The 24,536-nt window shown below is 41.6% G+C and overlaps 1 protein-coding gene across 1 annotated transcript in view; it reads right to left on the bottom strand.

The window, feature by feature from the left end:
- Nucleotides 1-16,204: 16,204 nt before the first annotated feature.
- Nucleotides 16,205-24,536, bottom strand: part of HUNK (hormonally up-regulated Neu-associated kinase) — an 80,031-nt gene continuing 71,699 nt past the window's right edge. Inside the window, exons 9-10 of the mRNA XM_019528822.1 lie at nucleotides 21,106-21,286; nucleotides 16,205-19,072 (exon numbers count right to left, since the gene is read on the bottom strand). Coding sequence (XP_019384367.1) covers nucleotides 18,417-19,072; nucleotides 21,106-21,286 — 837 coding nt within the window. The 3' untranslated portion in view covers nucleotides 16,205-18,416. The remainder of the gene's footprint in view (nucleotides 19,073-21,105; nucleotides 21,287-24,536) is intronic.

Here is a 24,536-nt window from a genome sequence, read left to right as displayed (position 1 = left end):
GATGGGCTTTGAACCAGCTGTATTTGTTTTTAAATAAATAAATATTTAAAATAAAATGAGACAAGAACATCTTCAGAAACATGGTTATTCAGGCAACATGTCACTTTCCCAAATTCAGTTAGGGTACCCATCATACAGCAGCACATGCACACAACATAGAACACTTAAGCTGTGCCTGGTTGGCTTTTTCTTGACCATCCACTACTTGATTGGACGAGTGTAATTGGGAATTGATGTCAGATATATAGTGGTTCAAGGAGTAGCCATTACAGATCCATCTTACACTATTTGGGGGCTTATAGGTGAACCCCTCCAAGTACCAGTCACAATCCAAACCTGTACACCACTGTCTTGGCAATTACTTCATTTCTGCTAAGGACTTCAAAGAACATGCAGAGTGTATATATTAACTGAGTTTTGACCATTTAATCCTTGTAGGCAGCTCCCAGTTTCCTCAGATTAAGTAGTTACTTTGTTTGGTACATTCCAAGGTGGATCTCAGCAATTATTTCCCTGCGGGTCTGTTACCAACCATCCTGATCTCATCAAGCAAAGGTGCTCTGGTCCCTGGGCAATACTTTGTCTCCTTGGGATGGGTCATAGCCAGTATTTTGTTCAGCACTTCAGCTATTTTCTCAATGTTAGGGGCTGTCAAAAGTTAACCTTTTCCCACCATTTAATTAAACCTAAGACTCTGGCTTAGCCAACAAGACCCATGAAACTAGTTGGCTTCATATATGTACAGCACATCCAGCCAGGTGGATATTGTTTTTATAAGCTAAGGTAAAAATGTTCATTATCTTAAACAAGAGTGCAAGCTGCTCATTATTATGATTTTGACAGTTCCATTAGCCAGCAGGGTGCTTTAGACACAGACACAAACACAATGACCCTGCTCCACCAGGGTTCACCATATAAATTAAACAGATAAAACTTCAAATAATGACAACAGACCACAGCTGAAGCAAAAAGGAAGGAAAAGAGACACCAAAAGATAAAGAGAACACTGCCCATTATTTGGCAGCAGCAGCAATTCCTAATATTTTCTCTTTGTTTAGTCTGCAAGTCTGTTTCTTGAAGGGGGGAAGTCATTGCAATCTCAAAACCTAATGAAGTCCAGAATTCAGGAGAGTGAGACCTTTGATCCAGGATCAGAGCCAAATCTGGAAATTCAAGCATATTGTTATGGATCAGGGGAAAATTTAACTCTGTTCCATTGGCCTCCATGAAGTGATACCTGCTTACATTAGCTGAGGATTTGGCCAGCAATGTTTTTGTCACTTTCAATGTTTGCATTAATCTCACACACACATTTTAGTGAGGCTTTTGCTATTCCAGAGGAATTGGGAGGCTGGAATTCTCCTAGCCTGGATGAAAAAGATCTTTTTGGTAGATCTGGCTTTGTTTTTTGAGAAGGGCAACTCATTTCCAATAAAACAGCATTCCCTCTGTCTTTGTCAGCCAGATATAAAAACTGACACTTGATGGGAGAATAATGCATACAGTGAACATTTATTGCACAGTAAAAACCATAGTAGTCATAAAAAGGGGGGGGGGAGGGGAGTTGCTGCAAATCAGCATTCAGTGCCGGTGCAGCCAGCTCCCCTGTAAAGGGCAGCAGTCACACTTTGCAGTGCACAGTGCCATAACGGAAACCCACCCTTTCTGGCAGACAAAAGATCCACAAGGAGAAAAACAGAGATGCATTAGCAGTTTGGTGAGGGCAAGTATCTTGTTTTAGGTAGCTAGCAAGGGAAAATTCTACTTTTGTCTTACCTTTTCTTGGGTACTTTCTTCCCCTCTTTTGAAAACTAGCTTGGCCACAAGTATGACAAGAGGATCTGTGTTTTATTGACATAGTTTCCCTAACATTTTACTGTATTTTCTTTCTAGCTTCTTTTCTGACATACAATCCATCTAGAAACATGCCACTGTTGCGCTGCATATTTCTGTTCAAAAGTTAACCTGGGTTAATAGATACAGCTTCACCAGAGAAGTCTCTCTTGCTGCTCTAGTAATATCTGACTCCTCTTCATACCCTCCCCCTTCTGTATCAAATGCAATATCCGGGCACCTTCCAGATGTAGATGTAGAATGCATTGGGTGTATTCAGAATTTCATGAAGAGGGGTATGGGAACAGCAACCGGTGTTGCAGGAACACCTGCACCTCACTCCCAGCTTCCTACCCACAACAGGATGAGCAGACTATGCCATGGGAGCAGCAGCCAGAGCCTTTTTAAAGTCCTTGAATCAGGTAAGAATTCCGTCTTCCTTCCGCCTGCTCCTATGCTGGCAGAGAATACCTTGGAGGGGCAGGGAATGGGAACAGAAATTGGGCACCTGCCTGCTGCTCCTGCCCTGGGCTAAGCTTAAATCCCCACACAGCCTGGCTGGAGTGAGGCAGACACAGCTCTGGAGTTCCCCACACTCCCTGGACAGCCAGAAACAGCAGGGACAATGGCAGTGGCAGGGGCAAGGGAAGGGGAGTGTTGTTGACCTGTTTCAGGGACTTTAAAATAAAGTTCCTGGCTGATGTTCCCATGGTGTGGTCTGAAAGGGGGATGAGACCACACTACTGCCTCCCTCTGGATCTGCCCCAGCTAGAATGGCTTAGCTCAGGGGTGTCAAAAACTCAACCAGCTCTGTGGCCCAGATGAACGTTGCTGAGGTAGTTTACAGGCTGAACTGGGACTGATCCCCGATGGCACATCCATGGGGCTGGGTTCAGCCTGCAAGCTGCACACCGCACACACCAGCCCCTGAGTCCAACACTGGGCACGTGCTGCTCACAATGCACAGCCTGGACCTGGCACTGGAGGCAGCATGGGGCTTGGTCCAGGGAGCCACATATAGCCCATGACCTGGACCTACTGTGCCACATTCAGCCCTGGGTCCATCCTGCGTGTCCCAGGCAGTGTGCTCCATGCCAGCCCTGGGGACTGTGGGCATGGTAAAGCCCAGGGCCAGCACAGAAGGCATGAACAATGTGTGCCCCCGGAGGCTGGGGGGCACAGTAAGCTCCCGCAGGTGGTGGCAGCACTGTCAGTGGTGGGAGCATGGTGACAGTAAGAGGGGAGCTCCCACAGGCAACCACAGCGGTAGGAACGGTAGGGGGAAGGGGGTGGCAAGTGGTTGTGAGTGGTGTCCGCACACAGGCACCACCAGCAGTGTCAGTGACACCTTTTCTCAGGGGTTGCACCACCACACTTAGGCCGCCAATGACAAAAGGCACACAGTGTGCAGGGCTAGACAGACAGCACATGCTACATGCAGTGCATGAGGCTGGCATAGGGGCATGTGTGTTCCATGTAGTGCCCTGCCAGATGAGCTCTTTGTGCTGACTTCACATGGCTCCAGTGGCTGGCACAGGGCATCTGCTTCCCACAGTGCATAGGCTGGACCCAGCACCTTATGCAGCACAGTAGTTTGGGGGCATGGGCTGCATGTGATGCACTAGGCCAACCCCCTGCAGCCTGTGTGGTGCCGGGTCCAGCCCACATGCTGCATGTAGCACCTAGGGCCAATCCAGACACCCTTGGGTTAGATCACACAGCTCCACAAATAGAAACTGGCTGGTCATTGGGGCATGTTTCACATCCCTGGCTTAGCTGAATTTTGTATTCATCTCATCCTGTTACCAGTACCTCATTCATATTCTTCACTCCACATGCCCAACAAGAATAATCCCCCCATCTCTTTCCTCCACTTTTTTCCTGTAGTCCAGTACATCTGGAACCCCTCCCCCAAACCAAATCGCTAATCTTCCATCTGTTCCTCCAAGTCACTGCTCAGAACAGGTTTCTGTCAGAAGGCCTCCAAATCCAAGTCTCCTTTCTCCCTCACTTGGCACTTCTGATGTGAAAGTGATAACAAATAAGATTTATGGAACAAGCTAGATTCAGGCTAACCTTCAGTGCCCCAGCTTGTTGCCCTTCTACAATTCCTCCCCATCAGCTTCTATTCATGCTGTTTGTTTTTAGAGTAGCACCTTTTGAGCCATGTACTTTGCCTTTACAGTGTTGGTATAACAGCAATAAGTCTGTTGACACTCTGCAAACAACCAGAACAAAACCATGGGGGAAAAAATAGTGCTGAATAGGAGCCAACCCATTGGCGATGTGTAGGGGGTGCATGCAGGTCTATATGCACCTCCTGAGATTGGCCGTGCACCCCCTGGAAGTGCCAGCCGCAAAACTGGAAGTGCACTTCTGGTTTCACCGCTGGCTTGGGAGGCAGCATGGCCCATGAGCCAGACTGCCCTTGACTCAATGCGGGTTGAGGAAGCAGGTTTTATTGGGAACTGTAGCTTCTATCTTCACTTTCGTTAGGTGCATGATAAACAATGAAGCAGGCATCAGCAACATTTGATCCAATTTTACTATTCATAAGAAAGATACCTATAAGGATTGGGGTGTAGGCAGTCTTGAGAAGTGTGGGATTAAACTAGTGCCTGATGCCGTGGGGAATCAAGATCAGGGACCAAGTCTGTATAAAGCGGTTATAACCAGTAGCTCCGAGTCCAATTCCTAGTCCATAGCAATATCCATGTCCATAGTCTAGGCCACACTGGAAGCAAGGAACCATAGAGTCCAAGAAGTCATGGGAGGGCAAACAGGAGCAAGGTACTAGGGTCCAAGACAGGAGCAAGGCAGAGCTACTGCAGAGTGTGAGGCACAAAATAGCAAAAGCCTAAGTGAAGGGCGTAGGCTTATGTGCTAAGCCCAGCCTATCCTGCAGACAGCTTAACCCTTGCAGCTGGTGGCACTACTAAGGGTGCAGCTTGTTTTTTAACAGTACCTTGCACTCCCAGAAACCCCTCCAGGACTATGACTTGTATTTCAAATGCACTGATAGAAAATACATAGGAGAGACCAAACAACAACTGGGCACCAGAATAAATGCACACCAGAAATCTATCATAGACAAGAATACCCAATTACCTGTGGGGGCACATTTCTCACAAGAAAATCATTCTCCCTCTCCAATCTCTCAGTTCTAATCCTCAAAGGAAATTACAAAACACTTTTCACAGATGAGCTTATGAACTTCACTTCAACCTCTTGGATACAAAGAATCATGGACTAAATAAAGACACTGGATTTATGACACATTATAACCTGCCTAACATCTGACTCCCCAGGTACCTCTCCACTATTTCCAGCTACATTCTCCCCCACCAGCCTGTCTCACCCACTGAGTCCTCAATTTACATCTTCTGGCTTTCTTGCATGCATACCAGCCTCTGGCTTCTTTACTATTCATTCCATCCAGGAAGAGCACACACAAACTGCAGATGCGTCCTCAGCCTGATGAAGGGTATTTATACCCGAAAGCTTGCTAAGAAGAATTTTTCCAACTGTCTGAGTTGGTCTAATAAAAAATATCAGATTTACCCAAAGAACCCTGTCTGCCAATGTTTAAGAGACAAATTTTGAGCTGAAAACAAATTTCAGTTTAAATCCTCTATGGGATTTATTAGTCTGTAATTTCAGTGTAAAAGCAATTATTTAAAGTATTTCAAGGATGTCAGTGTCCCTTTAAAGAGACCCACAATATTATCTTCTATTATATTTGCTATAAAATCCTATACTTCTACATGGGAATCATAGATAACTGGTTTTATAATCTGTGTGCTGCAGATTTTGTTTCTCCATTGTAAGAAAATCACTGAGTGAGCACTGAGCTGGGTTTGTCAAAGATGATGCATTCTTCACAGACTATGTCTTGGTAACCACAGTTTAAGTGAAAGTGGAAAACATGTTGCTATTCAGATTAACCCAAAAGTTGGACAGATAGGCAGCTGTCTCAGTACTCAGCTTCTAGGGCAGGCTAGACTAGAGAAGCATGTAGTAGTCTACCTGGGAGTCTACCTTGTGGGCTATTTTCCTAGAAAATCCATAAATTTATACAATAAGCAAAATTGCTAATGTCCATTCTTACTGATTTATAATCCTTAAACCATCCCAGTAAAGAGCAATAGTCAACAGTGCTCATCACATGACACAAGTGAACTTCAAGTCTTTATTTTCTAGAACAAAGTTTCAACTCGCCTGTTAGCAGCTGGGAGTGGATCCTGGTCCTGTTTCCTGTATTACCAGTAGGGGCCTTTTAAAGTCATTACTGATCCTTTTGGGTCAGGTCCGTGAAAGACAACCAAAGCATCAGCCTCTGTGAAAACCACACTTCAGGATGCAAAGATACTTTCCAGTGCAGTGTCTGGCTTGTTCTCTGTTGCCCAGATTTTCTGCCAAATTCTAGAGACTGAGATCCAGCACAAATAGAAACCAAATACCATGCAGGACTACACGGGGGGAAAGAGCCAAGTGTACCTATCTCCCATGGGCGACTGGTGCCTCCCGAGTCTGGAGGGGCACCCGCAGAAGCTGGTGTCAGTGGCGGGGATGGGGCTGGCGAGCACCTGCAGAAGCCAGCGGCAGGGACGGCCCTGTCAGGGGGGGTATGTGTCCCCTGTGCACCTCATACCAGTTGCCTGTCCTGTGTCCAACATATTTCTGGAGCTTTCTAACCTAGGAGTTATGCTCTTATTGCTTGTTGACCTAATGGTAACGTTACAATTTATTACAAAAGAGAATTAGGGCACTCAGCAACAAGAGCCAGATAGCTGTAAGGAATCAAGAATGTTTTTTTATGTGGGGTTTGGTTAGTAATAGAAGGCAAAGGAAGGTCTTTTCCCATGTCTCCCTTAAAAATTTGTGCAGCGACAGAATTATCCAGCACCAGTAGCTCATCCGAGGCTCAATCTTAAAAGGCACAAAACAGTTGCCAGGAGTTGTAAGCATTTATTATCCCCATGGATCTGCTTTAAAGCCCCAAATTAAGAATATAACCTGTCCCCATAAAAACACAAAAAGGACTGGTCACCTGTCATTTACTATACAGCAAGCATATTACAGGCCTAAATGATAAGGTCCTCAGCTAGCCTGCCTCCTAACAAAGGGGCTGAAGCAAAAAAAATCTTTCATCGCTCTACCTGCAGCTACAGGAATGAGATTTCTAAAGAAAGGAGCGTATACTGCCAAACCTGGTGGGAACACAGTCCTGAATGACACAGACCCAAGATCAGCATGTCTCTTAGAAACTAGCTTATTTCCTGGAACCCTCAGTTTGCTCCAGAGCCTCAGTAAAAAGTCAGGTTGTTGCAAATGGATGCTCTCAGTAAAACTGTAATCAGCTGCAAGTAATTTAAAACATCCTTCTGAAAACTTCACCTAAATGTGTCATCTTTTCCATTCAGATAAGAAAGCATGTGCCTGGGCTAAAGAAAATTTGGAACATCCAGAGGATTTGGAAGATTAGTGACTTTAGTAGTGTACTGACATATTTTCAACTTCTGACTGAACACGCTAGTCCTTCCTCACTGCCTATAAAAGTAAATCTGACATCTAACCTGCAGGAGCGGAGACCTCTAGATGTGCATTACAATGTAGGAAAATCAAATGAATCTCCTCTGCATTTCAGTAGTCTTTGAGCAGCTAAATCTACAAACTGACAGATACTCTGCAAGTCAGTGGTGATGAATAATTGCATTCAAAGGCACTGCAGGTATGTGAGTTAAGCATTTTATAAGCAGGTGCTGCTGATAGAAAACCATCATCACTATAACACGTGGAACTTCCAGCACAGCTGGGGATTAGGTTACTTACCCAACCAGGGTCCTTAAGAGTCAGAGCCAAATAAAGTCTGGGTTGAAATATTTAAATAAATTACTGCAAAAGAATCTATTGTTGTGTCTTAATGAACTACCCACATCATTCACCACTGCTCTGTGGCCCCTTTGTCCCAACTCCACTCACATAAAAAAGGCATAAACCCTGGGAATTCAGCTCCTGGATAATTCCCCCATGATGAGGAATTCCTGTAGAATTAGTATGATATCCTTATATCATCCAGCAGAACAGCTTTGGATGCAAGGTGTGTCTTGGAAACATTCCTTGGAGAATGGTGAGAACACTGCTGAACTCTAGCTATTCTTGTTTGCTAGAAAGGCTGCAGAGAAACATAACCATCCAGGCACAAGTTAGATCAACCCCAAAGCTGCTCTAACTTGTGCTGGGGCTTAACCAGCCCTTAGGCAACCATTTGTATAACTCTCCTTACTCTTGCCATCCTCTTCTCTTTTGGATCCTAGATCTACCTCAGTTTGAGTGTACTAATGCAACTGGCTTTTTGGTTTAAATTAGCAATGGACATCATAAACTTGGTGATTTAATTTAGCCACCCAAGATAGCCAGATCTTTGAAGAAATGAAATATCTGAACCATAGAGCTGAAAAATCTCAGAAGAGCTTCCTCATGGCAGGTGGGTAGTCTCAGGAATTGATTAAGCTAATCATGTGCTTCAAATAATTAACCAAACATTTTTGCACCTCAAAAAAGATTAAGGCTAGATTTTGGGAGAATGTTTGGGGCAGTTCTTATTTTTTCTGCACACATATACTCAACTTTGGCATTGCTCCTAATTTTGATCATTGGCCGATGTCAGGCCAGTGTTGACCTCTGAATCCCTAGGGGACTTGGTTTTTTGAAACACAACCTGAAAATAAAGGAATAATATAGGATTATCAATTTGGATTAAGAGGAGTTCAGAACAATGGTAGCAGCAGAGATGCAGGTGCAAGCTGTGATTAATTTATTTATTCTGTAACTTACATTGTGATATGTAGGACTACTTGTTTTGAGATCAGTTTGAGTGTTCTTTGTTCTGGTTGTCCTGCAAACAGAATTATCCTTCTGCCTGAGTTACGGAAAAGAAAACAATTAATATGACCTAAATTCAGCACTGGTTACACCCATGCAACTTAACTGAATACAGTAGAAGTGATGAGGGTGTGAAGTAGGGCATCATTTGTTCCTGTATCTTTGCATGAGATGCTTTTCACTCTTCAGCTATCCAATCCTCTCTCTGCACCAAGATGTGCTCATGGCAGTTCTGTGGGAAAAGGAAACCAATCCACTCCCCAGCCATGATCAAAGCCTCAGAATTAAAGTTTAGTACCACCAGCACATATAGTATGGCTAAGTACAGACAGTCAAAAAGCCCAAGGCTGAATTGATTCAGTTTTTGCAGGTTAGTCTAAGCTGCAAAGATTGAACTAATAAGCAAATGAACAGATATTCAGTTGTGATTTAGAAAATGCAGCCACATGCCTGCAGTGGCTCAAGCCAGAAGCCAGGGGGCACTAGAGCAGGGCTCACTGGCACATGGCCAGTATGGGCTGCATGTTTGCTTCCTCTTCCTGCTGCCCCTGAGCTCTCTAGGATTTGCAGTCCAAACTCAGAGCAGCAGGACTGTGTAAGGTTGCTCATTACTTCCTCTTCCTGCTTCCAGGTGCCTTTGGGATTTGTAGTCCACAGTCACAGCCAGCAGTAAGTAAGACCACAGGGCAGGGCAGCTCCATTCTTGGGGGAAGGTGAGTTTAACCCCGCCTCCCTGGCCTCAAGCTGGCGTTTGCCTGGGTGGGGCCAGTGAGTCAGCCCTCACTGCTCCAGGTTCATCCTTATTCCCCAGCCCAGTGCCCTATATGCTTTGCTGCCTTTTGCATTACACACATGAAAGTTTGGGCAAGATCTGCCCTTAAAGCTGAGCAATGATACTAGTGTAAGCAATAATAATGACCCAGTAGGAGGGTGTTACCTGGAACTGGGCCATTGTAGAGGCACCCTACTCCCCCATTTTCCCAGCAACCATCACATATAATTTTTCTGTCCTCAGCTTTCTCAGATTGCACTACTGTAGATGACAGGCAGGGTTTCATTTTTATCTCACCTGTCTTTTTCAACAAAGTAACAACTAGGAGAGTAACCAGCTGGAAAGCAGAACTTGAATTGCCTGTTGGGTTTGCAATATACCTTGCAAGGAGTCCTGTTGTGCCTTTCATTTATGTAACCGCAAGCAAACATCAAGTGAACAGCAAAATATGACCTGGGACAGACCAAGCTTAGATTTTCCACTAAATACAATGGAAAAATAAGCCCAAAGCAAGCATATCCACTTGGGTCCTTGCTAATAGTTAGCATCCAGAAATAATCTGAGAGCTATGGGTCATATTTTTGTCATTTACGGTCAGCAGAAAATGATTTTTTTTTCTCCTCAAGATACCTGGCTCTGAAAGAGATCACTTAACTTTCCTTTGGAGTTCAACACTCTATTTGCCTTCATTCTTTTCTTCATCACTACTGATACTATTGATAAAAAAGAATTTCTCATAGTATGTGCATAATATCACATAGTCAAAATATGCTTCTTTTCCAGAATGTGCCTGTACATTTTCTTACTCAACTTTCTTCCTTTTTGTAGTCAGACGTATCCGCAGACTTCAACTGGTGTTAAGTTTCTACTGCATTTTATTCCTATTAAATTTCCAAAATTAGTTAGCTGATTTCCATTCCTGATGTCACATCGCAATAGTATCAGCCCTGTAATTGGAATTATGCTGCTCGCTAGAGTCAAGGAAGTTACTGCACACAGGTAACAGAGGGTTGAGTTTGGCTTGAAGAACATTTTTTGTTTGATGTTGATAATGTCTAGCATGGAAAAGAATCTGATTTGGCTTTTGAGCCCTGAGTTTGCAGAGCTGACTAAGGAAGTACTAGAACAGAGTTGACAGTTCTCAACTTGTCCAGGAGTCCTGACTACCTGAGGGACTAGCCCCAACTTTCTCTTAAAGTTCATGATGTCCTACCTTAACAGTAGGGATTCTTTTCCTTCTCCTGCTTTTAAACGTACTTGCTATCATAACTTTGTAGGTGAAAATACTGCTACAACCCTGACAATGTGTATCTTGTCGTGTGTGTGTGTGTGTGTGTGTGTGTGTGTGTGTGTGTCCCCCCTCCCCCGCCCCCAACAGAAAAGAGTTAAAAATAAAAGCTGGCTTAACTAAGTAAGAAGATTTACATCATGTATGTTATTAAGAACTTAAGCCTCAAAACATAAGTAAACAGCCTGAAGTTTCTAGCAATAGCCAGGGGGTTCAAAGTAAAATCTAATTAATCCATAAACCACAGTAAACTGGTGGCTTCTGCAGGGATGGAAGATTTAGGTGATGTTTTAAGCAGTTTTCAGTTGGGGTGGTTGACTGCTCCAGATAAGCAGCCTGCTGTGAAAATGTGCTTTTTCACTCCTATGAAATTGTTTTGCACTGTTGCTTTTTTTTTTTTTACTTGTTCTTTGGAACGTGGCAATCAATAAGTGTAACAGAAACATTCGCTAGGGGAATTATTATAAAGGCCTCAATTAAAATGTTAGTACAGAAGAGTGTCCTAGCATGATAAAAATAGTCTTCAGATGATTATAGCTCTGTATGATCTTCAAGGGGCAGTGATAATTCGATTTCTCAATTTAATGGGATTTTAAAGGGATACTGTATTTATTTTCCACTGGGAAGCTGTTTGTTGGGTGACCCTAGCCACATGTATTGCACACTATTCAAATCCTATTCTGAATACAGAACTATAGATTTCCTCATTGGCTTTTCTGTGGTGCTCAGCCCTATAGAGCTGGAGAGCTTCTAGGACTTCAGCTTATCTTCACATGTTGTAGGCTTGTGTGCTTGGTTCTACCCTATATGCAGTTCTTTGCCATTGTCTTTACTGAATTTAATTTGACTTATTTCTGACCATTTCTCCAAAGCATCCACGTTATTCTGAAGTCTATTCTTGGTCACCAAAGTGTCTGCTACATCACCCAACTTGGCACCATCATAATTCCACCCTCCAAGTCGTTAATGAAGATATTAAATGGTACCAGACCTGGGGAACCTACTCTTTCTCTCCTCGTCATCCCCCTTCAAGCCCTGGTCACTAGTTATACACACATGCTGCCCATATTCTTCATCCACACTAGCTCACAATCCCAGTTGCCCCCTCCAGGATCCAAATCCAAATTATAGCATGGAAAGCAACTATAGTGATGTGTGCTACATGAGAGCAGCTGAGTGGGCTCTACCACTCCCTTTCCAACTACGTTAGGTCACCTGCCCCATGCTGCATCCGATAGACAGTGCTAGTTATTGAATCCCAAAAAAAAATATACAGAGGTGGAGTTAAAAAAGAGACGCACAGTATAAACCCATTAAAATGAGTTCCCCATGGCAGCAGGAGAAGAGTTCGTAAAGTATCCTTTAGTCAACTGCAGCATCAAAATGAACAAATCAGTCCCTGTTAAGATGGTTAAAAGAAGGAGGGGTGTTTTAAATAGGGTTTGTTATAATAAGGTTGTCTGGTATTTCTAAAAATAGTGAGGCCCTTATAGAGTTCTTTCTGGTTAGGGGGTCCTCACTGGGCTTGATGAACTAAATAGTCTTAGCTGGACAACGCTATCAGTATCTATGGAATAATACTGACTGACGTTTTACAAATTGAACTGAGGTGCACACACTTTTCAGTTGCTTGCCCAAGTTCACAAACAAGCAGAAAATATGGGTTTCTCACAGAAATAGGAGTAGAATCAATTGGTTCCAACAAGCAGCTCTGTGGTTTAACCATAAGACATTAGTTTTACTTTAGTCTATAAATCAGAAAAGAGCAAAAATGTTTTAAAGTCTGGCCCTTCACTACTTTCCCTATTCCTCTTTAGGTTGTGTTGATGTCTTTACTGGTTGCAATCAAAACAAGTAATGATGGGGTTTATGCTTTAGTGAATAGAAAAGAACTATTATTCAAATGCACATTTTCAATCTATTTGTATACGATCACTTATTCAAGCCATTCTTTAGGATATTGCCCATATTTTTCTAAACAAACTTTGCAGCTCGCCTTTAATCAATGAAGCTCTTATTCCTTCTTTCTGACACATACTACTGCCAAGGCATTAACAGTCCACAGCAGAGAAAGTTAAATGAACTCCAGATTCTATGTTCTGCCATATCCTTATATCTTTTTTCCCCAATAATTGCTAATTGCCTGTACCTAAGTAATGGAGCATATAATATTAGATGTTTCTTTACTGCTAAATATTTAAAGAACTCTAAATGATTTAATCTCTCGAGCCCCCACTGACTGTCTATAAGCAGTCACCCTGAAAGGCAATTGTGTGTAATGCAAACATGTCCAAGGAAATATGTGCAAGTGTATAACCTATTTGTCTTTTGAATCAAATGCTTAAGAATCTTTCTTGATGGAAAAGCCGCTACAAATAACATGTTCACGTACTGCTGAAGGAGCCCATTTCTCTATTGAAAAGTGATGACGTTAAATTGAACTGGCTCCCAGTATTCCTTTGAATTATTCTTACTGAGCCTGCAGTGCGAGGAAAGGAAAACTAATAGTAGAACTAGGGGGCTTAGAGACCATAAGAGACTCATTATTTAATGAGTTTGCCACACATTGTAATAGAACTGCAGAGAGTGATTTTTATATATTGTATTCTGCAGAACTATGATAAATTTTGATAGGAAAAAAAAACAAATATCAGCAATATAATCAGCTGTTACATTGTGCTCTACAGTTGGAATACAGGGAGGAAAAAAATCAGGAAAGGTGACCATTTGAGGAGAATTATAGTTCAGGGACTGTATGAAAAGCAACATTGTTTGGTAAGACTTTTTATTGGACTAGCTATATAGTTGGGAAAGATGTTAGATAAACTTTCAGGCACAAAACATCTTTCAGGTGTGGAAAAGATGGGTCTTGAAATAATTTATAACTAAAAACCAGAAGTTAAATACAAACAATGGTTTGTATAGCCGATTACAGTTTACCTGCTCCCTCTGCTAACCTCTGCACTACGCAGGTAGTAACAATCCTCTTCTCTTTTTAACTGTCTTGTTCTATTACATAATAAGGTTTATCTATTTCAATTGCCCTTTACTTAGTTTGTAGCTACTTTGCTCCACAGGGTTATGCCTTTTTTCCCCGTCCTTCAAGTGACTGTTTTTGTTTGGTTTTTTAATATATATATATATATATATATATATGTATATGTATATATATATGTATAATAGGCTGTGTCCAGACAAGCACGGCCATGTGTTATGTGGTGCTGCAGGTCACGTTCAGCTGTCCTCCACGCTGCAAGGGAGCAGCATGGAGGGATATCCAGGGGTCTAAAAAACAGTGCAGAGAAAAAGTGGAGCAACACACGCATGGACAGCATGGAAGTGGAGCCGGGCTGCCTGGAGCTGCACAGCAGAATTGTAACTGCTACAGCCTTGGGGGGCCCCCAGACCCCAAGTAAGGCTGCTGGGGCCAGCCCAGTACTTGCCCCAGCCTCCCCTACCATCCCTGGGGTGGTAAGATACGCCACTGCTAGTTGTTCCCAGGGAACCAAAAGCTCACACCATGTGTGGACATGGCCATGCAGTTTAAAAAAAAAGTAACGGGTTCACCTTTGCATTGCATTTACCTTAGGCTGTATTAGTTTCTTTCCCAGACCTAAGAAAGGGCATTTGGTACCAGAAAGCTTGTCTAACATCTCTCCCATCCAATAGATATCACCCTAAAAACCTGACTCCTTACATCTGAGGAGACAAAATCAACTCACTTGAAAGCAATGGAGTCATGTTCGTTTTTGATGAGTTTGGCTCAGTTGAAGTGTTTTTAATTTTAAGCTTTTAGACTTCACTAGAAGTAAAAAATAAATAAATAAATAAAGCATCAATCCTGTCCTGTATCTGAGCTCTTATTAGCACCAAGGAATGTTACAGTTCATCCTCGGGCAGTAGTTCTTAGCTTTCACTCATTTTTTGACTATGGAAAAATTTTACAGCAAATTTTTGGTTGCAAAGAATTCAGAAAGACCACAGGTCTGAAAGGTCAGAATGTAATATTATGGATTCTTTTTTCCCTTTTCCGTTGCCAGGCATGGTTATGCCTGGCTACACACTGGAATTTTGCAGACAGGTTACCATTGTGGTACACAGAGGTCCCAACACTCTAGATAAGCTGGCTTAAGTATCCATTTTAAATTTATGTTTTGATTTGTCATATCCAGTGTGAAAATGTGAAGGAAACCATGGATTTAACAGCTGCACCACCTTTAACAATCATGTGCACTAGTATTTTGGTATATTATTGATTTAATTTCTCATTTGTTGAATTCTGCAAGAAAGTTAACCCCAATACTTTTACAAGCAGAAGCTGAACCTCCCTTTCTGCTCTGCTGAACACATGCAACACCCTGGTATGGATTATGTAAATCTGGACAAAGTCACCCTACTGTGTATTTTCAAAGAAATGGTTTAAGTTCATCATGGCCTTGAATCAGGCCAAGAGAAGTATGGTAGGGGAACAAGCAGTATTCTAAAGTACTGTGGGGAATAACAAGAGATATGTTAAAAACAAAACAATTTGACAGCTATATGTGACTGTATGGGCTGAGTCCAGCAGAGCATTTTAATATGAATGATATGCTAACTTTAAGCATTTGAATAGCCCCAGTGATCTGAAGTCCATGATTCTAGACCTACTGAACATGCTGGTCCAGCAAAGTACTCAAACAAGTGCCCAAGTTCTGATCAACGGAACTGCTTACATGCTTCAAGTCAATCATATGCTCAACTGCTTCTTAGATGAATCAGAATTTGTATGCAAAAGTCAGTTGCAAAATTTAAAGAAATGGCTTTTGGTGGCAGGTAATATTAAGGTAATACTAGTGATAATTACTTCAATACCATAATATTTTCATTTTATGCTTGGACATGTCTGGTGCTTGGTGATCTGGCAAACAAAATCAGCATTCCATTGAGATCTCATTTAAAAAGTACATATATTTAATAATGATAACAAATACATTTTTTGCTAAAGAATGACAAAATGATCAGAGGTTTTTTCCTGGAATTTACACTACTACATTTTTGTAATTTCTTTATATGGTCACTGCAGACTGATAAGTAGCTGCTGGCTAAGTTGGATACATATTTATGTTTACCAATGTGATACTCGTATATTCTATATAAATATAATAAAATAATAAAAGATTTAACATTTCTGTTTTCATTCTGATACTTACATATATTTACTGTGTGTTCACAAAAAAATACACTTCTCTTTCCTGCCTCCCCCAACCTTTTATTGGGTTCCAAATAAACCTGAGTGTATAGTTCAAGTTAGTGTTTGCAACATAATTATGTATGCAAGTCTGAAGCATGCACAGGCTGTTATGTAAATTCTTCTCACAACACTGGATTTGAATTCAAGCGTTTTCAGGTTCTTAGTGTGTATATATGATTTTTTTTTTTTTAAAAAAAAAAACAAGGTAAGTTTGTGGGTGACAAACCAAAGAGGTCAAATGAACCATTAAATATGAAGGCGAATGATACAAATGAAATCGAAAGTTATGTAAAATTATGTATTAAGTTTTTTTTAAATACCATTAGGATGATATGGGGACAAAAATATATATATATACTTTTTGGCCTATTTCAGCAACAGTACAAGTAGAAACAGCACTAACTTCCCCATACTGACTCTCAATCTAACTTCAGCTCTGACCTGATAGTCTCCTGTCTAGTGGTGAGAAGGTAGTTCATTTTCCATGGCCATTCTGTCCTAACCATATGGCCATGACGTTGCCACCAAGTATTAAAATATGTAAGGACTGTTTGAGGGATATGGCTAGCTGTCCCATCAGTCTACCTGGGCTAACCATGGATTCATTTCACGTAGGCCATCAGCCTAGAATAATGGTATGGGAGACAGGGTGGTCTAGGGAATAGGAGTAGGAATCAAGAGATCTGCATTCTACTCCTGGCTCTGCCTTGGATGGATCACTTCACCTCCTTGAACCTGCTTTTCTCCCACTCTTGGTCTGTCATGTGAATTTAGCCTGAAAGGTTTTTTGGAATAAGAAGCATCCTGTATTCCATGTGTATATAACTCCTAGCACAATGAGGCCTTGATCTCAGTGGGAACTCTAGTGCTTAATGCAAATGAAAATAATAATGCCCATGAAGATATGAGGTGGATTCAAAATGATGATCTTGAGATGAAGAAGGCTCCTATATTTCCCCCACCTATCCCGAGCCAACTGCTTTTGCTATTTGTTGCTGCTTTACTTTCTAAAAAGACATTAGAACCCACTAACTATTCAATGGGAAAAAGCTGGAGGTTATCCAGCAGGAAGCCAAGTTCCTACTGGCAGGTAGCAAACAGTCCTGTACATACAACTCATACCTAAGCACAGTAAAGACAGACCATGGAATAGTCTTTGGTTAAACTTTCTACATTTACATCAAATGATTTGCAAAAAAGTTGGTGCCAAAATGTTGACCACCAAATTAAGATGTATCATTTACTCAAAAAAAACCCAATGGGTAGAACCTGTTGCCTGTTAGGAAAGTAAATCTTACTAGCTCAGATCACTACTGAATATTGGTACTACTTGTATTACCCCCTTGCAGTTTGTAATGACACTGGTACTAACTGACATGTCCTGAATAACATTTATTTCACTGCAGTCTCCCAGGGAAGCCTTCAAGTATGTCCAGTGCTGTTTTGTTAAAACAAGGATTAATTCTATTTTCTAAAGTGTTTCACAAAACTAATACGCTACAAAAATAAGAGGTGACTGGATTGTTCAAGCACAGTATGTTGCAATTAGGATCTCTGTTTTAAGTATCCACTTGCGGATCCATCTAATGAAAGCAAGATGAATTTAGGGGGGATATTTAATCTGAAGAAATTCGCTTTTAAATAATCATGATTCTTTTCAATAACTTCTCCTAGTAAATGAAAAATTTTCTTTAAGAAAAAAATGATTCCACTATTAGCTAACTTGTATGACTAACAGTAAAATCTGCTTTGCTGATCAGTGCCTTCACTTGTTCTGAATGTTCACCGCTCATGCTTTTTTTCCAGGGTCTCACTGACCTGCTTTTTCTTCTTGGTGAAGCCTGTTCTTGAATTAGTGGTGCACACCTTGGTTTCAGCAATGCAATTTCTAGTTTTCCCTCTTCTTGAGCCACATCAGCACTGCCTGTGACAGTATAATGTACTGTAGAGTACAGACAAAAGGTCAATTGTAGTCTTACAACTGGTTCAGGTTAAGACCAGTAGTCATGGCACCACAAAGCCAATGGCTAATTCAGATAATATAGTTGCGTCAGCCTGCTATGCTTGCTATTCTTTCAATATCGTAAATCTTAATGTGACATTTGAACAGGGCAGGAAAAATATCTACTGAAGTAGAGTTTTCAGTACATCTTTTAAGACATTTCACTGTACAGTCTCTAAAATGTTAAAGAAGGTCACCTTTGTTAAATTTTCTTAACAGCCCGAGTGGGACCTCTTCTTCAATTTCAATTAAAAGAACCCATTGCTATGTTACAAGTGGACTGTTTCTGGGTTGTATGTTATAATATATTATATAGAGAGTAACATGCCAGCAATTTTCCCTTCTTCTAAAAAATGTTAAGTCCCAGAAAGCAGCAGTGCAAATCCTTGCTATCAAGAGTATTGGATTAACACGGACCATTGACAGCATCCACTGCATTGAATGAAATCTGTGCGGGATTCATTTGCTGCAATGGAGGCATTCTTGCTTCCAGTGGCTTGTCAGCGGTTGACTGCATTGTCTGATTCCTCTTCCGCAACATCTGTCCAATTCCCATCATGGGGAATCTACCTCTGCTTTTAACACAGTTAGGGCTCCCCAAAGGATTGGAAATTGGCTGAGTAGGGGATACAACTTCTTCTCTTAAAGGACTTGTCTTTTCTTCATATGTGAAAGAGACTTGAGTTGAGTGAGCTGGAGTTTTGAGAGGAGATGCACTTCGAGGAGGGAAAAGTGGAGACAGTGTCCTTTCACTTGAGCTTTTATAAGGAAAATTCACTGGTGAGCTTAAAATTCTATATTGATGGGAAGGAGAAACTTGATCTATTTGGTCCTCTCTGTCAACAGACTCAAAAGAATGCACAATATTCAGAATCAAAGGAGCATCCTTTGTCTGACTTCCAATTCGTGTAGGTTCTTGCTGAGGAGAATCATGCCTCTTAAGGAGTCTAGGGGTTCGTGGAAGAGGTTGCTGGATTTCAAGATATTCTAGAGAACAGGAAGTGACGCAACCTATCTTGGCTGAACCGGATTCATGGAAAGGACTTAATCCATTAGTGGAATCTACCAAACAGAAAAAGAAAACAGAAAAGTCAATTATACTGAATCTCTCTTTCTATGGCCTAGGGCAGGCAGTGTTTGACCTCATATTCGAGAGAAGTTTTACCAAGTATGATAGATGCCCTGTAATAATTGTATGGCCTACTGGGATACATTCAGTGGTCAAGGAAAAAAAGCTGTGGTTTTTATTTTATGCGTTTCTTCTGTGGGTTTCTTATCTGCCAATATTGTCAGTGGCAGGATAAATTCACTGACTCATTAAGAAAGGAAACTGAATCTGCAAATGCACTTTTATACCTTAAATAGTTTTGGTCCACTGTAAACTTCTGGACAAAGTTTTGAGAATTCATATTTTTTCTTATTTTTAACTTCTTAGAACTTTTCAGGATTCTTAACAGGGACTGTAGTTTTTGTCCACCAAATGCCTAGAGATGTGTGTGATAATAATTAATTATATACTGAAATCTGCTCTCAGTGTTATACATATATGATAAAGTATGGACTACATTGATCAGATTTATACTGTTTTAATAAACATAATTTATTTATAAGCAGAATTTATTGCACTGGTTACAGCAAGAATTTTCCCTGAGTAAGAGCTGAATGTAAATGGAAAAGGCTTTTAGGATTTAGCTCAAGAATAAAACAACAGTGCACCAAAAAGATTATAATTTCTGCACAGTGTTGGTATCTGCACTGAGCTGCTTGCAACCAAAACCAGTGCGAGTAGAAACATGTTTTTACTGCATGGTTGTGAAGTCTTGAAAAGATGATGAGATCTGTGTGTAATTAGAGTCCCCGCTTACTTACACTGAGGTTTTATTGATTTTATTGGACTAGTCTGCATTCTAAAGTTGGCAATTTTTTTGTCCAAATATTTTTCCAATGAGGAGACTTTTTTGGGGTCAAAATCTGGAAGATTTTCAGATTTGTGTCTCAGAAAAACATGGAAAGGAAAGAAGACACCAAGCAGCCAAAATAATTTTATTTACCAAAAACCCCCAAAACAAACAAACAAAAAAATCACCCCAACTCCCCCCAACCAAAAAGCAACACAAAAAACCCTATGAGAAATTTTGAACAAAAGGAAAATTTTTCATTACTGTGGAAATTTTTCACCGAAAACATGTCCCATTTCTGACAAGCTCTATCTACTATTAACTCATGGCAGAGGCACCTGCGCTGCCAGGGAAGTGTCTTTTGAAAATTGAAATAAATGAACGAAATGTTGGTTTACTAGAAAATGTATGATAAATGTGAATGTAAATTAGCATGTGGATCCACAAAGATAGGAATTGCCTCCATGCACATTATTAACTGTCCTCACCCGATATACACTGGGCCCCTCGCTCTTCCCACAGTCCTGCCTCCATATACTTACTCTCATTTGCCTACTGAATCCTCATTTTCTGTTTAATTCCTTTGTTTTGTCAGGGCTCCCCATGTACCCATCCTATCACCAGAGTGCTTTCTACCGTGTATGATGAATGCAGATTCACTACTATCTCTGTTCTATTTGTATTTTCCTAGATTAAATTCAAGAAACAAAAAGGGGAGAAAGCTTTTGTCATTTGGGGTTTTCCCTTTGTTTCTTCTTGTCTGGCTGATTCTCTTTCTTCTAGTATCCCATTCCTCTCTTCCATCCCCACTCCCCCAGAAGCTCCTAGTTACCACACCTTTTCTCATACTTGGTTATTGTCCTCCTTGCTCTTCTTACCAGTGGAAGGAAATTTCTTGGTCAGTGTCACTCCTCTAGAGACTGAAGCAGCCCTGGTCTAGGGAGCCTGGTGCAGTTCTTAATATGCCGGTATAAAAATCTTTAAATATGGGGAGGAAGTCTTCTTAAAAAGCCATGGAAATTCTATCATATGGCAAATCAGGAGACACAAAACTAAAGATCCAAAATTGCCATCATCTCTAAGATGTTGTTTGAAATATGCATATTTTGTTCACTTCTTTTACTTGCAACCTCCACAAATACACCCCCCATCCCCACATGCATGTACCACACACATACACACATGACTTCGACCAACCTTTCTCTGGAGCGCCAGGCTTGGTGACTTTTCGGTCTTTCAACGGTGCCTTGGTGTTCTGTACCTGTGTGATGAGACAGGAAGATGGCTGCCTGTAAGAAGTTGGACTTTTGTCTGGTTTCTTTGGGAGTGGACGATGAGGAAGCTCCCCTTTCTTTTCTTGTTCTTTGAGTTTTTTGTCCTGTAAGTTACAGAGCACACAAAAATAGTCTGGTTTATTTTTGAAAGCTTAAGTGACCTAAGACATCACAGAAGTAAAAACAGTGCTATCTGGCTGAATTCAAAAGAGATGTAAAGGAATGCATCTGGCTACTCAAAACAACTAAGCTTTCCACGTAACATTTTCCTCTTATCAGTTCCATGTGATTTCATGGCTCTCTACTCTGAAAGGAGTGTGGCGTGGAAGTTGTTTTCACAAATTCATACAAAAGAAAAGCTCTTTCTTCAGAGGCCCTTCGTCCTAGGAGACCTTGCTGGAGTAAGAACATGCTTATTCCTGCTCTTTCACATCTGAAATTTGCTTCCAAATTTAAAACAGAGAGAAAACCCTTTGATTCCTGCTTATTATATTTCCTCTGACATTTTAAAAGGTGAACTGCAAAGCTTTAAAGAAGTTTAAACTCCCAAGTCATTTAGGCTGCTTACAGACATGAAAAACAAAAAAACCCAGCACTTTACTTTTAGCTTGGTGCGCCCATGCACCAAGTGCAGCACATGCTTGGAAGAGGCATTGAATTAGTTTGACCCAGCTCGCCTAACCTCTGTATAGAGATTGATTCAGTGTCTTGTTCCAAGCCTGAATATGTAAGGGCTGTAGAAGGTTGAAACCATTATATCACTTCAGAAGCAGGGGAAGGGGTGTCTTTTTGCTTATGAATGTGTCACCTGATCCACTGTAATTGTTTAGTGGATCCATTGCTGTTCAGAAATGTAAGCAAAGCTGAACTGTGATAGTTTATGCCCAGATGAGAAAAGGCTGCTAAATGACTGTGGTTTAGCTGCCATTTACAGTAGGATAGAGCAGACACATGGAGCAGATAAAACCAATGGATCTGCTTGAACTGCCACCCCTCCACCTACTTCTCATTTGGTGTAATGGTTCTGTCTGTCCATACCAGAGTCCCAACCTACACTGCCTGCCACCTTGTATTGTCATGTCCCCTTGGGTGTAAAGGACCATCATTCAGATCTGGTAGTATTTTACAGCTGTTTAGCAAGCAGTACCATACAGATGCGAGGGGTGCACAGTGAGACAATGAATTTTGTCTGTCTGTTTCTTGCTATGTGATTTGGGTGTTGGCTATTAAACCTGTACATCTTAAAACAAGAATTTAGGTCAAATGCTAACAGGAAAAAAGGTACACCCTGTGCACAGGACAATGTCGGAAATAATATTGTTTTCTTCTAATTTGTTTTTAAAATGTAAACGTGTTAGCAACTTTTAATGAAGGGGGCTTCTGCAAGGTACAGGGCACTTTCAGCTTCCACTGATTTCAGCAGGAGCTGAAGGCTCTAACTTATGTCTGAAAATCAGCCTCACATTTGCAATTCACATTTAGAAGCAGTTCAAAGGCTGTCAGAATTTGCCACTTTCCTAGGAAGATTTTCCTAGTACAATTTTGGACCTGGCTGCAGGCTGAAAAAAAAGTTGTATAAAGCAACACTCCTTGCATTGTTCTCTTTCTCTTTGTAGTATCTTATTGAAAAAATCTTTGTTATTCAAAGTCTTCCTGTTTAATTATGCTTTAGAGCTCTTTCCTGCCATTCTGTCTGGGTATAATGAAGGAGTTCTCAACCAGAGTGCCACAGCACCAAGGAGCTGTTAGATCCTTTTTAAGGGTGCCATGGGATATCAGTATTGTTAGGGGGGCATGCAGCTAAATACATTTCACAAGACAAACCCAGAGATTTCAAATAGGAATCCACAGTATCATTAAGATGCTGACCTGCTGGGGTCTTTCTGAGTTCTTTGCAAAGAAATTTTGCTCTATTGTGGTACAAGCTGAGAAGTGGCATTTTCTAAAGGGTGCCTTGAGTCTAACAAGGATGAGAACCAATTTTATATCGTCTTGATAGACGAAAATATTAATTAACAAGGGGCTCGCTCATCTTACAATAATGGGTATTCACTGGCTACCTGACAGTGACAAATCGGTATACGTACATATAAGATGGGAAAACTAGTTTGGATGAACAGGCAGATGTTAATTTCAGATTGCAACGGACTATGATAACTAACAGGTTTGAGACCATTACATTAAAAGGACGTTATGACATTCTTGGGAGTTCTCATGGCTTGGATACTTTATTGTCACCGCACATGGACCATAAGGAGGAGCTCCCAATTTCTTCCCTCTTCACAGATCTTTGTACTTTGGAAGATTAAATATTCATGAGGAAGGGCTCCAGTGAGTCAGAGAAGAACAGTGCCCTTTAGACTTTACAACCTCATAAAAAAAAGCTACAAAGGTGTTTCTAGTAGTGGAGAAGAGATCTTTCTTAGAATCTCTGGAGCTCTCTATTGAGCAGCAAAACTGCTCTCAGGCTGTGCAGTAGGGGTGGGTGAAGCGGGCCCTATCTGATTCGGATTAGGCCTGAATCGGGTACAGTGATTCGATTTGTTGATTCAGACCACTGTCCCTGATTCGATTCAGCCAAATCTGAAGATTTGATGCCAATTCAGAGAATCAGCAATTCGGACATAGACACAGCTTTAAAAGTTTTTCCTACATACCTTGTGGTACCAGTGCGGCTTGTGAACACTGCGATGCTGGGGCACATGGAGCATCCCACAGGAGCACAATGGGGGGTGGGGGAAGGCCTCTGTGTGCTTGGCTGCAAACCCGGAAGTGGACCAGAAGTACTTCTGGTCTACTTTGAGATCTACTGGGGAGCGCGCAGGGGGACCCCTCCATGCCTTCCCCAGCTTGGTGATTGGTCACAGGGGGGCCCCAGGTGCTCCCCCCAGACCCAGGAGGCACCAGTTACTGAGCCAGGGGGAGGCAAGGGGGACCCCCCAGCGTGCTCCCCTGCAGCCCCAGAAGTGGACTGGAAGTGCTTCTGGTCTACTCCCAGGTCTGCTGCCAAGCACACTGGGGAGCCCCCTGCGCTTCTGTGGCACATGGAGCATCCCACAGGGGCACAATGGGGGGCACACTCCATGTGCCCCAGCATTGCAGTGTTCACAAGCTGCCTGCTACCTAGAGGTATATAGTAAAACATTTAAAGCTGTCCGAATCGCTGAATCTTTTTGAACTGATTTGGAAAGATTCAAGGGTCCTCTGATTCAATTTGGGTTTGGAGATTCGGCCACCTAATCGGGCCAAATCTCCACCGAATCGAATCAGGGACCAAAGTTTTACACAGCCTTAGTGTGCAGATGACTGGATTAACCCTTACATTGTCAGAACACTGCATGTGGTTTTAACTGC

This window comes from Crocodylus porosus, unplaced genomic scaffold, assembly GCF_001723895.1.
Source record: "Crocodylus porosus isolate Cpor-Errol unplaced genomic scaffold, CroPor_comp1, whole genome shotgun sequence".
NCBI lineage: Eukaryota > Metazoa > Chordata > Crocodylia > Crocodylidae > Crocodylus > Crocodylus porosus.
The sequence above is the reverse complement of the archived record's forward strand: the minus strand, read 5'-3'. Positions and strand labels throughout refer to the sequence as shown.